At 43.5% G+C, this 15,559-nt stretch overlaps 1 protein-coding gene across 4 annotated transcripts in view; it reads right to left on the bottom strand.

Annotated features, from left to right (window-relative positions):
* CHCHD3 (coiled-coil-helix-coiled-coil-helix domain containing 3) overlaps window positions 1-15,559 on the bottom strand; it is a 167,920-nt gene that overhangs the window by 129,939 nt on the left and 22,422 nt on the right. For all 4 annotated transcript variants that reach the window (XM_061467975.1, XM_061467976.1, XM_061467977.1 and 1 more), the window contains exon 3: window positions 8,612-8,696. In XM_061467975.1, the coding sequence (XP_061323959.1) occupies window positions 8,612-8,696 (85 nt within the window). The remainder of the gene's footprint in view (window positions 1-8,611; window positions 8,697-15,559) is intronic.

The raw sequence follows: 15,559 nt of genomic DNA, 5'->3' as shown, positions 1-15,559 counted from the left end.
AGGCCAGGTTGGACAGAGCCTTGGGTACCATGGTTTAGTGTGAGGCATCCCTGCCCATGGCAGGGGGGCTGGAACTGGATGATCTTAACGTCCTTTCCAACCCTAACTATTCTATGATTCTATGCCTAACATTAGTAGCAACCCCTGTCTAAGTTAATTGACAAACTCACTAGAAATGCTTGATAGCTCTCATGATTATGGTGCCTGCAGGAAGAGAGGAGATCAAAGGTACCAGTAACAGTTCCAATCCCTGTCCCACGCAACACTCTGAAGTAATGTAACTTCTTCAACACACCAGCCCATTGCAAAAGCAAACCCTTCAAATCCAACCTGATGGACTCGAGAGCTAGAAACCAGCTTCCCACCTTACCACAAAGTGTACTTACCAGCACTGCTAAACCCCCTCTGCTGATTTAGCACAGCTGTAACCTAGTAGCCAAGCAACCTCTAACAGCTCAAAGAGAAGTTAAATGAGGAGGAAGAGTGAAAGAGAGGGCAATTGCACACTCACAACATGGGCTGGAAAGGTCTTTACCCTCTGATGAGAGCCAGCAGCATCTCTGGAACATGCAGATTAATATTATGAAAACAAATATAAACATTACCCCTTTCACGTGGGGATTTTTTGCCTATCTACCTCAAACTGCACACAGTAATCTGAGTGAGATTTTCGAATGATCTTAAACTATATTACTGTTACTTTTCTATGCTTGCACTTTTAAATTTAACAAGAACTCCACTATTTTATCCCATATCCTCATTTTCCTCATGGTGAACTACTCCTTAAGGCTAGCCATACATATAAAGTAGCACTTCCATTCATTATGAATTCTACTGAAAACATAAAAATGATAAGTGATCCTAAAATTTATCCCTAAGCAGCAAGTAAGCTTTTCCCATACTGTTATGTCCTCCCTCCAACACATCCCATCATACACTTGTCTTTTGTCAGTCACAAACCGTATGACAATTCACAATCCAGGAGTGCAGCCCACTTTAGGATCTGCTCTGGGAGCAGCTCTGTGGGAAGGGACCTGGGGATCCTTGTGGACACAAGTTCAATAGGAGTGAACAGCGAGCAGCTGTGGCAAAGAGCCAACAGGATGCTGGGGAGCATCACCAGAGATAAAGATGTCGTTGTCCCGCTCTACTCAGTGCTTGTCAGGCCAAGCCTGGTTCAGTTTTGGTCCCTGCTCCACAAAGAGCTGTGGACAGGCTGGAGAGGGGCCAGAGAAGGCCCACAGAGGTGATCCAAAGACTGGGAAGCCATGTGAGGAAAGCCTGAAAGAGCTGCATGTGTCCAACCTTGAGCAAAGAAGGCTCAGAGGAGACCTTATCCCCATGTTCCAGTATTTAAAGGGAGTCTACAAAGAAGATGGAGGCTCTCTTTTGATAGGAGTCACATGGAAAAGACAAGGGGTGATGGACACAACTTACTGCTAGGGAAATTCTGAATGGACACAAAAGGAACGTTTTTTACCATGAGAACAACCAGCCACTGGAATAATCTCGCCAGGGAAGCGGTGGGTTCCCCAACATTGGACATTGAAGATTAAGCTGCATGGGCACCCTGAGGCATCTAGTCCAGCCCATGCTTTGTCTAGATAGACTGGACCAGACGATCCTTAAGGTCCCTTTCAAAGGGGTATTCTATGATTTTTACATTTGTTCTGGACAAATCTAGTAGCAGTAACAAGGAAGGTAAGGTATTAAGTGCTTTGCTTTACTCTTTAGGCTGAAGTCTATTGTCCAACACAAGAAAACACTGACCTTACTCTTAACCACGATAGCTCATATTGGGTTCCACCTTGCCCCACTCAACCATTTCTTCCCGTTCCCTCAATTACCCCATACTTCAAACACTTCTCAAAACAACCTTGAGGCCAGGTAATGACATTCATTTGAACATGTTCATTCATTTCCCTTGTCCAGCTGCCTTCCAGCCTCAGCACATCCATCAACTGAAACTATCTCTGCTGATGGCCAAGTGTGCAGGTCCTTGATCAAAAGATCAAAGAGACACTAATTTCAAAAACCCTAATTCCAACCAGCTCTTCCATTCATCAACGATAATTGCACAGACAGCTTCTTACTGTGCACTGCAATATGGATACTGACTTAACAGTCTGATGCCTGCTCATCCCCTGTAGAAGAGGGTTGAGTTGACTTTATTAAGATACTTCAGTTCTGGTGGGGTTTTTAGGGGGCAAGTGCTGGGTGCTGAGAGGAGAGAAGGTGAGTAAGGGGGAGGGAAGGGTGTTTAATGAGATTTAATAATTACACTTCATAAAGCCACTGTTTCTAAAATATGTGCATATAGAGCAGCATTATACAAAGACAGAATAGAGGAACAAATCTCTACCTTTATGCCAGAGGCATAATCACTGAATATCACTCCTCCTGGGATCTGCAAAGGCAGTCATGAAATTATGACAATATTAACTATCCCTTAAAATGAAGTGACAGTTATAAAATTTATTAGTATTATTAAGTGGATCTCTGCTACATCTACTCATATCATCTGATGGGGGCTACAAGGATGCTAGAGAGAGACTCCTTATCAGAGACTGTAGTGATAGGACAAGGGGTGATGGGTTCAAACTGAAACAGGGGAAGTTCAGGTTGGAGATAAGGAAGAAGCACTTGCCTGTGAGGGTGCTGAGGTGCTGGCACAGGGTGCCCAGAGAAGCTGTGGCTGCCCCATCCCTGGCATTGTTCAAGGCCAGGTTGGACACAGGGGCTCGGAGCAAGCTGCTCTAGTGGAAGGTGTCCCTGCCCGTGGCAGGGGGTTGGAACTGGATGAGCTTTAAGGTCCTTTCCAATCCAAACCAGTCTGGGATTCGATGATTTGCTACTTTACAAAATGAAGGAGCTCAGCTGTTTGAAAGTAAAGGTTTGTTTAAAACTGCCAAGAGGGGGAAATAGTTTCTCTCTTCCCTACCTGAACCTAAAACTATGAAGCAGTATTATTTTTGTTAATGTCCTTTCCAAATAAATTCCCTGGTTTAAAGTCATTTTCCCATCTCTTCTCAAAATAAAGATGAAGGTTGGAATACAAGTTGTCAGTTGATAAGCCAACTTTCAAATTCAAAGTGAAAAATAATCCCTTGAAATTGGAGTTTATAAAGGTAGGAGTGAATTATAGCACTGCCTCCTCCAATTTCCACTTCCCGTCTCCAAGATTCAGCTCTGTATATACTGAGAACAAGACATAATGGTATTAATGGAGAATCAGAGCAGCAGGAATCCTGGAGAGTAACTCTACCATTGCCAAATAGCATTCAGCCTGGCCTTGAATGTCTCCAGGGATGATGATCTCTCTGGGAAACCCATGCCAGTGTTTTATCACCCTCATTGTAAAGAATTTATTCACCACATCCAGCCTGAACCTGTCCTCTGTCAGTGTGAAACCATCAGCCCTCAACCATGCACTCAACTTCCATGGTTTTAGAAAGGTACAATGCAACCTCATTCAGAAGGGGGCTTACACTTCCATGAGGGAATTATCCTCCCAACAGAAGGCTGTCCAAAGAGGCATCACCTACAACAGTTCTCCTGATCACAGTACTTGTTTATAGGTAAATCTCCAATCAAATCCAAAGCATCTTCACCCTTAAATCATGGCTTCTTCCCTTGCCCACAAAGGGACAGTTTTCACCCAGCCTGATCCTTCTCACTCCCTCTTATCCTGTGAGGGAGCAGCATTATTACTCCATAACCCTTCAGACTTCACCAATATTATATCTATTCAAGAATATATTCACTTGAAATCTTTTTGTGTGTGTGAGATCAGACAAGAGAAACCTCTGCTGTGAGAGGGGAAAAAGAACCCAACCTTTGAGCTGGCATGACAAGGCAAGGGGATTAGGAGCAGTTCAATCTGTGGAAGCAACGCCACAACTTGCTGCCGTCTCCATGTGTCATACCACATGTTGCCCACCCCGAGACTGAAGTGGCCTTTTGGACACTCAAAATAGGTATATAAAAACATCATGATGTTTTTATAACGTTAGTTACACGCACCAAACTGCTCTGTGTTGTCTTGGTAAATGAACAGCACTCACCACTGCTCAGCAGTCTCTGATTTCACACTCGGAAAAAGCTTCTCTGCTATCTTAGTGACCATTCTAATTCATCTCTTCACTAACTTTACATCTTCAGATATGGAAGGAAAGAGTCATGCACACACACATCACATTCACAGACAACAGGCCCTTGTAAGATGTCATACAGGCCTATCTGCCCAGTTTAGATGCAATTTCATAGAATCCCAGAATGGTTGGGGTTAGAAAGGACCTTAAAGCTCACCCAGTTAAAACCCCTGCCACAGGCAGGGACACCTTCCACTAGAGCAGCTTGCTCCAAGTCCCTGTGTCCAACCTGGCCTTGAACACTGCCAGGGATGGGGCAGATTTATGCCTTATTTCTAACTTAATTTATTACTATCTTCCAAAGTCCTGTTTATCACTATAAAATATCCAAGTTTTCCTCTCTCAAATCAATAGCTTGGGTTTATTTAGATGCACTTGAGTGTCATATTACATAAAGGTTAAGCTTCTCAGCATCTGTGAACACAAGTCATACTGTATAAAGGTGTATGAGCAATGACAGCATAATTATCCACAGACTATATCAATGTAGCAGTACCGACAACAGAGCTTTACTTCGGTAGCCCTTCTCACTGCAGAGTGTGTCCAGTGTGGCTTTGAACACTGCCAGGGATGGGGCAGCCACAGCTTCTCTGGGCACCCTGTGCCAGCGCCTCAGCACCCTCACAGGGAAGAGCTTCTGCCTAAGAGCTCAGCTCAGTCTCCCCTCTGGCAGGTTAAAGCCATTCCCCTTGGCCTGGCCCTACAGGCCCTTGTCCAAAGCCCCTCTCCAGCTTTCCTGCAGCCCCTTTAGGCACTGGAGCTGCTCTCAGGTCTCCCCTTCAGGAGCCTTCTCTTCTCCAGGCTGACCCAGCCCAGCTCTCTCAGCCTGGCTCCAGAGCAGAGCTGCTCCAGCCCTCGCAGCATCTCCGTGGCCTCCTCTGCACTCACTTCAACAGCTCCACGTCCCTCTTGTGTTGGGGGCTAGAAGAAGCAAACTCATCCTTACACTGAATGACCAGCAGAGTAAAGCTTTGATGCAGGGCTGTTATACCAACTCTTCCACTCCTGAATGAGATTATCAATTGGTTAATACCTTTAAATGCCTGGAGTTTGGATTTTTTGTGACAGTATGGTCACTTGTGTCAGAAGATTTTAAACTCTTACTCTTGATTTATCATAAGTCCAAACCATTACAATCACTTTACTGCTTTCAAGTATTAGACTCATAGAATGGTTAGGGTTGGAAAGGTCTTTAACATCATCGAGTTCCAACCCCCCTGCCATGGGCAGGGACACCTCACACTAAACCATGTCACCCAAGGCTCTGCCCAGCCTGGCCTTCAGGGCCTGACAGGGATGGAGCATTCACAGCTTCCTTTGGCGACCCATTCCAGTGCCTCACCACCCTTACAGTAAACAACTTCCTCCTTCTATCCAATCTAAACTTCCCCTGTTTCAGTTTTAACCCATTACCCCTTGTCCTATCACTATAGTCCCTAATGAAGAGTCCCTCCCCAGCATCTTGATTTCCAGCTCTCTATCCCACTGTCAGCAGTAGAGAAGATGTAATTTTCCAGGCTGTTTTCTCACTTAATTTAAACACTATCAAGAAGTCCCTGTGGCAGGAGACTCCATTACAAGTGTTTGCAAACACAGTAAGCTTTCTGTGCCCCATGAGAAGAACACTGCAAGAAAAAGCCAGTCTCCTGGTTCAACAGAGATAATTCACTAGGAAAATAGTAGTTTCGGAAGAAAATAGATCTACTTCCAAAAAGTTCTCATGGAATTTAGCACACTACCCATACAAAATAAAGATGCATTAATATGCTCCTCATAAATTTACCTCAATAGAATGAATATTCTAAATCAATCATTTGCTTTTTCTTCTCTTTTGCCCGTAAAGTAGAATAAACATGTTATTAAACAGAAATCAATAGCGAGCTTGAAAACATACAGTAGCACAGAAGAAGGTCAAGCCCTGCTATTGATTTTAATATAACATTTTTGGTGCATAGTTTCCCAAAGGGTTCTTCTCCAATCTCGTGTTTCATTCTTCTCTCAATTTACATTTACACTGGTGGATTTGCTGCTCTCTTCTGCAAACGCTGTCTAACCCAAGAAGTTTCCTAAGAGCTTGTCATCAATGCAATGCACTGCTGAGACGTGACAAAACAAGGTCGGGGGGAAGCACTCACACACATCTGAGTATCAATTAAACCTTAAAGTGAATTGCAGCTATGGAGGGACCCTCCCCCAAGCACAACACCAACACAAAAACACATACAGAAGGTAATGGCTGCAATCTCAGCACCTACCACAGCGAGCCACCTTTGTGCACCAGCATGTACGTGGCTTTAAAAGCCAATTTAGAGTTTAGAGAGATTTTCTTTAAACAGATGAGGATGTTTAGAACTAGAGAGGTTGCAATAAGTTATCCAGCTAATGACAGCTAAAATGCCACACACCATATGGAGCCCAGCTAGCCAAGTAGAACAGACTCCAGCAATTCATTACTAGGGAGTGTTTGAAAATCTATCATCTGTATTACTAAAGAAAAGCTTTTTTCCTGTGGCTTTCAAAACAAAAGTTGCCAAAGTCATCGCAGGAGACCACAGAGTCAAAACACAGGAGAGCTTAAGAGTTATCAAAAGAACTGCAGAATGGTTTGGGTTGGAAAGGACCTTAAAGCTCATCCAGTTCCAACCCCTGCCACAGGCTGGGTCACCTTCCATTAGAGCAGCTTGCTCCAAGCCTTGTGTCCAACCTGGCCTTGAACACTGCCAGGGATGGGACAGCCACAGCTGCTCTGGGCACCCTGTGCCAGCGCCTCAGCACCTTCACAGGGAAGAGGTTCCTTATCTCCAACCTGAACTTCCCCTGTTTCAGTTTGAACCCATCACCCCTTGTCCTATCACTCCAGTCCCTGATGAAGAGTCCCTCTCCAGCATCCTTGTAGCCCCCTTCAGACACTGGAAGCTGCTCCAAGGTTTCCACACAGCTTCTCTTCTCTAGGCTCAACAGCCCCAACTTTCTCAGCCTGTCATTTTATTCATTTTCTAAACTATTATTTACTTGACAGTTTACATTTCAAAAGCACAGATTCTTCAACCTAATTTTAAGACACACAAAGGTTTTACAGAAGCATTTGAATATGTAACATCTTCCCCACTAATCTTTCGTCAAATAAAGGGAACACTGCCAAGCACTACTGCCTATAAAATATAACATCGGGAACATGACAAGCCAGTCTGCTCCCTACCTTTCACAACCCAATGCACTGCCCATGAAACCTGCATTATTGAATACTTGATGGAAGTTACTGATAGGAGTCAAATGGCAAAATACTGGAGTTACAAAACAAAACATTTCCATGTTGTAATCACATTTTGCTCCACTCTTGAGCAATCAACACGAAACTTAAATCTAACCCAAGGTTTCCTGTTAAAGCCCAGTTCAAAAGAGGACAGATTTCACTGTAACATATTGATTTCCTTTATTGCTGACTCAAAAAGAAGCCCGTTTTTTTTTCTGGGACATTTATATAGTCCTATCTAATTATAGACTCCATCAACCTAACTCAATTAAACAGGAATATAATGATGTGTAGGAAACAATTGAGATATATGCAGACAATTTAAATAGTACTAATTACATTCTCATTTCTTTAATCCATCATAATGAACCCTTCTTCCCATTCTCAGAACAGAGGACAATATGGAGGTTAATATCTATATTCAGTGTGTAATCATCTATATAGGAAAACCAGTGCAATAAAGTACAAATGAACTCACAAGTCAGTTCATTGCGCGGCCAACTCAATTCCAAATTCCAACAGGATTTCTTCCGTTGCTAATAAAGCCACAGTACCTTAGCAGACATTGCAGAATATGCTTCAGAACTGCTGCATCCAAAATCTGCCACTGCATTCTGCATGACCCTAACCAGTGTTTCACATAACCTCAGAGAAAACACGCTTAAGAAAGTCCTGTTTCAATATACAGGAAGATATTGAAAGAGTTTTCTACTAGTAAACTGTTTTAATTCAATACCTTCTATCTTCAAAGCACTACAAAGCAGTTCAAAACATACTGCAGCTCACAGAAATACTTAGAATTCACAGAAAGAACTACCATTTCTATTGCTGTTAGGAGATACCTTTTGATCACACGGATGGGTTACAGGTAACCCACCTCTGCATTGCTCTCAAGCTATTTCCATCTCTATACCACAAAGTGAGCATTTGGACTCAAAAGAAAATCAAAGATTGAGTTTGAGAGACTGCAAAAAGAGTCAGGCTCATGAGGTCAAAAGCCACATTTTGTATCAGCTCTTGCAAGGAAACTTCAGTTAAGTTGTTGTTTTAACATGTATTTAAGATCAAAACCTGCTGTATTAGCCAAAGGTCTTACCTACCGCTTTGTCTCAGGGCACAGAATTCAACTGCTTACAGTAAGTAAATAAATAACAGTAATAAAAGCATTGAGTACACATTTGTGTTCAAGACTGATTAACAAACCAACCTTCTCTTTTGAGCTTCAGAATCCCTCCTGGCTCGCTCTAATGCCAGTTCTTCAGCTATTCTCTTCTTCAGTTGTTCATCGATAACTACAATTAAAAGAAAATGAAGAGAAATGTTAACACAACATCTTTCTAATTACAGAAAAAACTGCATAATACAGCGCTCTGGTTTATTTTCTTCTTTCTAAAGCAGCTGCAATGCTTTCTTGTGGTTTAACCACCTTTCAAACTTAAGATACACTAGACTGCCTTTAAAAACTACCCTTATTTAACAACTTTCCTCTCAGCAGAATCTTTCAAAGACTAAAAACCATACAGTATATGTTAAATACATTTTTCTCATGAAATATGCCTTTATAAAGTAAAATTGGGGAGGATGCAACTGAGACCTAAACAGTAGAGTCATAAGATTCTGGGTTCTATTCATATGGAACCAAGAGAAACATCTTCCTGTGCAATTAATCAAGTACTTTTAGACATATATTTTACCCAACAAGGTATTTATAGCATCCTAGATATCCATACTCCCTGTTAGAAAACAGATTTTGCCTCAAATTCTCCCAATCTGGTTTAAACAAGCAGGCATGGAAAGAATCTTTTCTTCACTTAGATGATGTCAGATGAACCAGTTGAAAGGCTGGTTAAGAACTCAGAAGCAACTTCAAGTGTATGAACAAACTTTTCAATAGAGAAGTAGGAAAGCATGAGAGCCACTAACCCTACACAATTGAAAGACACCTGTAAAGCTACCAAAGTCCATTCAACAAGGTTTTGAAACACAAACCAAGTCCATTCCCAACTCTTTGATATTCAAGGGCTCAGTCATACAAACCACCACACTGATACCATGCAGTATTCACTATCTCCACATCCATAAGCAATTGCATATTTCTGAGCCAAAGAGATCAGTAGTAGTTTGTAGTTACTCCCTGTAATAGAAATTGTGGTAATAAAAGTTTCCATAGATTCTGAGACGAAAACATCGTGAAAAGTTGTTTCAACCTAAGAAAAAGCCAACAAAGAAAAACTTTGGAGATGTTTTCTCTCTATCAAATATTAAGTGACACACACAGAGCAGGAAGTAAAGAAAGGAGAAAGAAAATAGTCATCTAGTAGGAAAGAATAACATTTTCCTATCGGGAACATATAATAGCTTGATAGCCATAAGTTATGCCAACTTCACTGGAAAGGCATAAACCTCCATCATTCCCCCAGGTCCTATATCCCTACAGGCCCTTGTCCCAAGCCCCTCTCCAGCTTTCCTGCAGCCCCTTTAGACACTGGAGCTGCTCTAAGGTCTCCCCTTCAGGAGCCTTCTCTTCTCCAGGCTGACCCAGCCCAGCTCTCTCAGCCTGGCTCCAGAGCAGAGCTGCTCCAGCCCTCGCAGCATCTCCATGGCCTCCTCTGCACTCGCTCCAACAGCTCCACGTCCCTCTTGTGCTGCTGCCCCAGAGCTGGATCAGGACTGCAGGGGGTTCTCCCCAGAGCGCAGCAGAGGGGCAGGATCCCCTCCCTGAGCTGCTGCTCATGCTCTGGGGGTGCAGCCCAGCACACATTGGGGTTCTGGACTCAATTGCACACTGAAGGGGGGGTCATGGGGAGCTTCTCCTCACCCAGCATCCCCACATCCTTCTCCTCAAGGCTGCTCTCAGTCCAGTCTTCCCCAGCCTTTGCTTGTGCTGGGGTTTTCCCCTACCCAGGTATAGAACCTTGGACTTGGCCTTGTTTAACTCCATGAGGTTCACATGGGCTGACCTCAAGGTCCTACTGCTAAAACATGTAATCTCACTCTAAAATGCCAATCACTTGAGTGTGATATAGATGTTGAATTCAGGGCAATACAACCCTCATCTGCCTTCAGAATCAGTAACAAAACCGCTTCCTTACATAACTCGAAACCAGACAACCACTTTTTCAAGCACTATAACATGAAGCAATTGCAATACAACAAGCAGTGCCCCCAGAGATGACATTGGTATAAAGTATTCATGCATAGAGACAGCATTCAACAACTGTTGCCAGTTGGAAACCTGTGGAGATACTAGGGCTGAGGGGCAAAAGCCATCACCTCCTTTTTGTACCAAGCTGATAGTTACAGTATTTGCCCCGAAAGTAGAACACCTGGAATTTAGATGCTCTTAAGATGGACAGGTTTGAGTTCAGTGGAAAGCTCCAACCACCAAGCTACCATCTAATTGCAGCAGATAAACCATTCATTTCCTTTTTCTTTGACAAATACAGCTAAAGAAAAAGTGTCTTCCAGAGTTCTAGTGATTAGAAAGCATAACGGACAGATTTTAGGGCCCCCTTTTGGAACCAGTTGTCTTACATTAGGCAGCAACAAGGTTTTAAAAACTAGAGACATGAAATGACCTCTGCTCCAGAAGCTGGCTTTATCTGCAAATATTATCCAACATCATTAGCCCAGGTTCCCATTAGAGTTAATAGATTCCAGTGTTCAATTCTTTGCATCCTAATGTAGACTTATGAAATAGTGAATTTTATGAATGAATGAAGCAGCTTCATCAACTATATGGGAGTCTTGGCCAAGTAATTCAGTTATAAACATCTTAAGTCAAGTAGAAGGAATCGATATCCATCTGGCAGATGCAGCCAAGGCTTAGATGACAGAAAGAGTTGCCTTGGGGAATGGTGGGGGATCACTTGCTAACAGCAAGTGAGATCCCAGGCTAAAAATACATTAATATATGTGAAAATTCAGAGGTAAATATGAATCTTCAACAGATTATGATCACAAACACCAGATGAAAATGCAAAACCCCATTTTATTGGGAATATCTCTACTAACTATTAACACTGCTCCATTATTCCCTGCTCTGAGGCTATGTGAGGATACTCTGCTTGAGAAGACATGGAGCTATGTTTCCAAAGATCAGCTACTCAGTTCAAATGGTATCATCAGAGCAGAAAAAAGGGGAGCAAAACAACAGGCTATCACATGGATCCTGTTTCTGTACTACAGCAAGTATTCATCTGCCCATACCTCAGTAAGCATCACAAGCCGAAGTTTTAAGGTTCTACATTTGTACACTCAGAAATGATTAAGCTGTCATAAAAGCAAACAACTGATTCAATATCACAGTTAGCTTATTCACAGAACAATCTGAAAGCCTGAGATCAAGTGTTTCTTACTGCAGCTCAACCCAAATACCTCAATAAGGGATTGTGGTGATAGGACAAGAAGTAATGGATTTAAACCCAAACGGGAAGTTCAGGTTAGATGTACGGAAGAAGTTCTTTACTGTGAGGGTGCTGAGGCCCTGGCACAGGGTGCCCAGAGAAGCTGTGGCTGCCCCATCCCTGGCAGTGTTCAAGGCCAGGTTGGACACAGGGGCTTGAAGCAAGCTGCTCTAGTGGAAGGTGTCCCTGCCTGTGGCAGGGGGTTGGAACTGGATGAGCTTTAAGGTCCCTTCCAACCCGAACCAGTCTGGGATTCTATAATATTTCATGTCTTTTAATACTGGACCTTGGAGTACCAAAACTTGCATAAGTGTATTGCTCACGGCATCGACATCACGAAGTTCATCTTTCTGCTGTGCAAAAATGAGTACAAGAAGCCTAACAGACCATAAAACGTTTTGAGTCATAATGAGAAGAGTCAGGCATCAGCCAATAAAGACACTTGACCTTAATCAATCAGGTTAGCCATCGATCAGGCAAATACTAATAGGGAATAAAAGCAGAGCTATAGATCATTCACCAGCAGTATTGTAAGATATCATTGCGTAGCTGGCAAATGGGAGCTTTATGATGTTTCAGTGAAAAATTGCAGTTCTACAAGTAGGAGGGGTTTGTTCTGAGGGAAGAAGCAGCATTTAAAATGAGAAAAGCTCATTTATTAGAAAGAGGATCAGAAAAAGGAACTGGTTTTAAATAAAAGCAGTAAGATTTCTCTCTGTTGGCAATCTCTGCTCAGACTATAGATTAAACCAGGCAGCTGACCATTAAACTACTGGAATATTAGAACCCAGTGGCTGCAACACTGCCAGAATAAGCATGACTCATACATAAGTATAGAGCAGTTGCCAAAAATTACATAGCCATTCCCACCACCACACACTTGAGTATTTTAAGTTCTTGAGGATACTGAAATCAGTGTCAGCTTCATAGTAAATGTATCCCAGAGCTGACACATCAGGAAGTTTTTCAAGTAATTCCATTTAGGAAGGTCACACTTGCATCCCAGTGCTCTCTTAATGTTCCACCAAGAGCCAAAATGAATGCAGCTCCAGCATTCCAATCACAAGACAATCCAGATAGATGATCTATAATAGGAACTATGCTTAAAATGCCAGTGTTATAGCCAGAAATAGCTCTTCTCTGCCCTCTTAGCATGTGAAGGGTGGATGCTGATAGGTGTCTGATGAGCAGTATTCTCCTCAGGGTAATGGCAGCGGAGTACCACAAGCTGCAGGGGCAGAGGGCTCATTATCATGCTCAGACCTAGCAGCAGGTTGTAGAATGCTGAAGAGTGACAAAACTGCTCCATGTAACACCACTGCAGACACAGAATACCACTACGTGGTAAAACCCATGAAGCTCCTGTCTGGATCTTCAGAGACCAAGCAGTGAGGATCAACAGATAAGGACACTTGGCCATTTTGATGGCCTCTGGGATGCAATAACCTGACATTTCTTATTTGTCCACCTACTCCTCTGGAGAAGTTTACAAGATAGTCATTTACATCTAATATTACAGTATAAGTGAATGATGCATTTCATAAAATCCCAGACTGGTTTGTGTTGGAAGGGACCTTAAAGCTCATCCAGTTCCAACTCCTGCCACGGGCAGGGACACCTTCCACTAGAGCAGCTTGCTCCAAGCCCCTGTGTCCAACCTGGCCTTGAACACTGCCAGGGATGGGGCAGCCACAGCTTCTCTGGGCACCCTGTGCCAGCGCCTCAGCACCCTCACAGGGAAGAGCTTCTGCCTAAGAGCTCAGCTCAGTCTCCCCTCTGGCAGGTTAAAGCCATTCCCCTTGGCCTGTCCCTACAGGCCCTTGTCCAAAGCCCCTCTCCAGCTTTCCTGCAGCCCCTTTAGGCACTGGAGCTGCTCTAAGGTCTCCCCTTCAGGAGCCTTCTCTTCTCCAGGCTGAACCAGCCCAGCTCTCTCAGCCTGGCTCCAGAGCAGAGCTGCTCCAGCCCTTCTTCCTCCCACTCTAAAACAGTTGCTGTATAGAAACATTCAGCATGACACTAAGATTACAGCAAGAAGGTGGCACCCAAAGCTTTATCAACACTTGTTAGGTAAAGGAGACACCTGCAGCCTCAAAAAGGTTACTCTGAGGAATCAGGAATACAACATGGACAAGTTCATCAAGCAGCCTCTAACCTGCAGAGCTGGAACCTGCCATTAGTATCACATACTCAAAAATCATTAATGGAAACTGCATTTATTAGCAGGCACCTTCACTAACTCTTCTCAAAAGGGCAGGTGCATTAAGCTGTTAATTAAGAGACACTTCAGTTAAGATACAGTTGAGCATCTTTTAGAAATTACTTTGCTAAATGGTCAGCAAATTCATTTACAAAAAGGGAAAAAGGAGACTAAACCATTTCTCCTTTTCCTTTTCATCCAGCTTTGCTATTGAAAATGTCCAGTGAACAGGGCATCTTTCAAAGAGCAGCTTCTCAGAGGCCACGCCGGCATCCACAGATAAGGCCTCCAGGCCACTCAAACATCCTCCTTAAAGAGAGAAAACTTTACTGTCACAAAAAACACCTCCGCGGATAGATGCGGCAAAAGCCCTCCAGGCAATGTGTGTCAACTGACTGACCTGGTGGTGAAAAAGCTCCCCCTTACAGGTTAAAAGCACCCTTGGTTCAGTGGATGCCTCTTGTTTGTCTTCGTGCTGGAAGGGTACTTCCAAGACTAACAGCTCTAGGTCCATCAGCCTCTCAAGTTTCAGAAGATCACTCCTTGACCCAAGGATCTCTGCAGTGCTGTGGGGCTGCACTGGCTACTTCTGCTTTCAAATAAACACATCATAAGGAAGGTCATGGGGACTGTAAGCAACCTGGAGAGGGGCTTTGGACAAGGGCCTGTAGGGACAGGCAAAGGGGAATGGCTTTAACCTGCCAGAGGGGAGATTGAGATGAGCTCTTAGGCAGAAGCTCTTCCCTGTGAGGGTGCTGAGGCGCTGGCACAGGGTGCCCAGAGAAGCTGTGGCTGCCCCATCCCTGGCAGTGTTCAAGGCCAGGTTGGGCACAGGGGCTTGGAGCAAGCTGCTCTAGTGGAAGGTGTCCCTGCCCGTGGCAGGGGCTGGAGCTGGATGAGCTTTAAGGTCCCTACCAACACAAACCAGTCTGGGATTGTACGATGACAACCAAGTACACGGCTTGGATGCAACCCAGAGGACTAACACAGGGGTGAGATGCACAAAACCAAGTGCAGAGTCTTCAACTAAGTGCCTGAATGCATCAACAAGAGAAAAACGAAGAAGATACATTTGCAATTTGGTTTACCTCTTTCATTGCCACTGAGTACAGGCTGTTAGGAAAGGGTAGCTCTAAAACGAGTGGTAAATTACTATCGTGGATTAAAAACAGGCGGAGACAAAATAGAGGACAGAAAGCACTAGAAATGGGATAGCTAAACTGAGACTAAACTTTGCACATGAATAGTCTAAAATCATTTTAATCAAGACTGGAAGACTCAAAAAGGGAGAAAATAAGGCCAGACAAGCTGAGCAGCACAATGGTATACAAATTCAGTGCTGACAAATGAATAGCCACACGTACTGGAAAGCGGACTGTGATTTTATCTTACACACTGCTTGGTTTTTAAATCAACCATAATCACATGTAAGTCCTGAGCACTGCACAAAGAACGTTTGTTTAATGGCCAGCCTGGCATGAGAAGGAAGAAAGTAGAAAGGCAAAGAGAAGGTCCAACATTAAGTATGAAATACATAAAGAGTGAAAGAATA

Source organism: Pezoporus flaviventris, unplaced genomic scaffold (assembly GCF_033815535.1).
Source record: "Pezoporus flaviventris isolate CSIRO_AGI_PZ_B2104156 unplaced genomic scaffold, CSIRO_AGI_Pfla_v1 ptg000046l, whole genome shotgun sequence".
In the NCBI taxonomy this organism is placed as follows: Eukaryota; Metazoa; Chordata; class Aves; order Psittaciformes; family Psittacidae; genus Pezoporus; species Pezoporus flaviventris.
The sequence above is the reverse complement of the archived record's forward strand: the minus strand, read 5'-3'. Positions and strand labels throughout refer to the sequence as shown.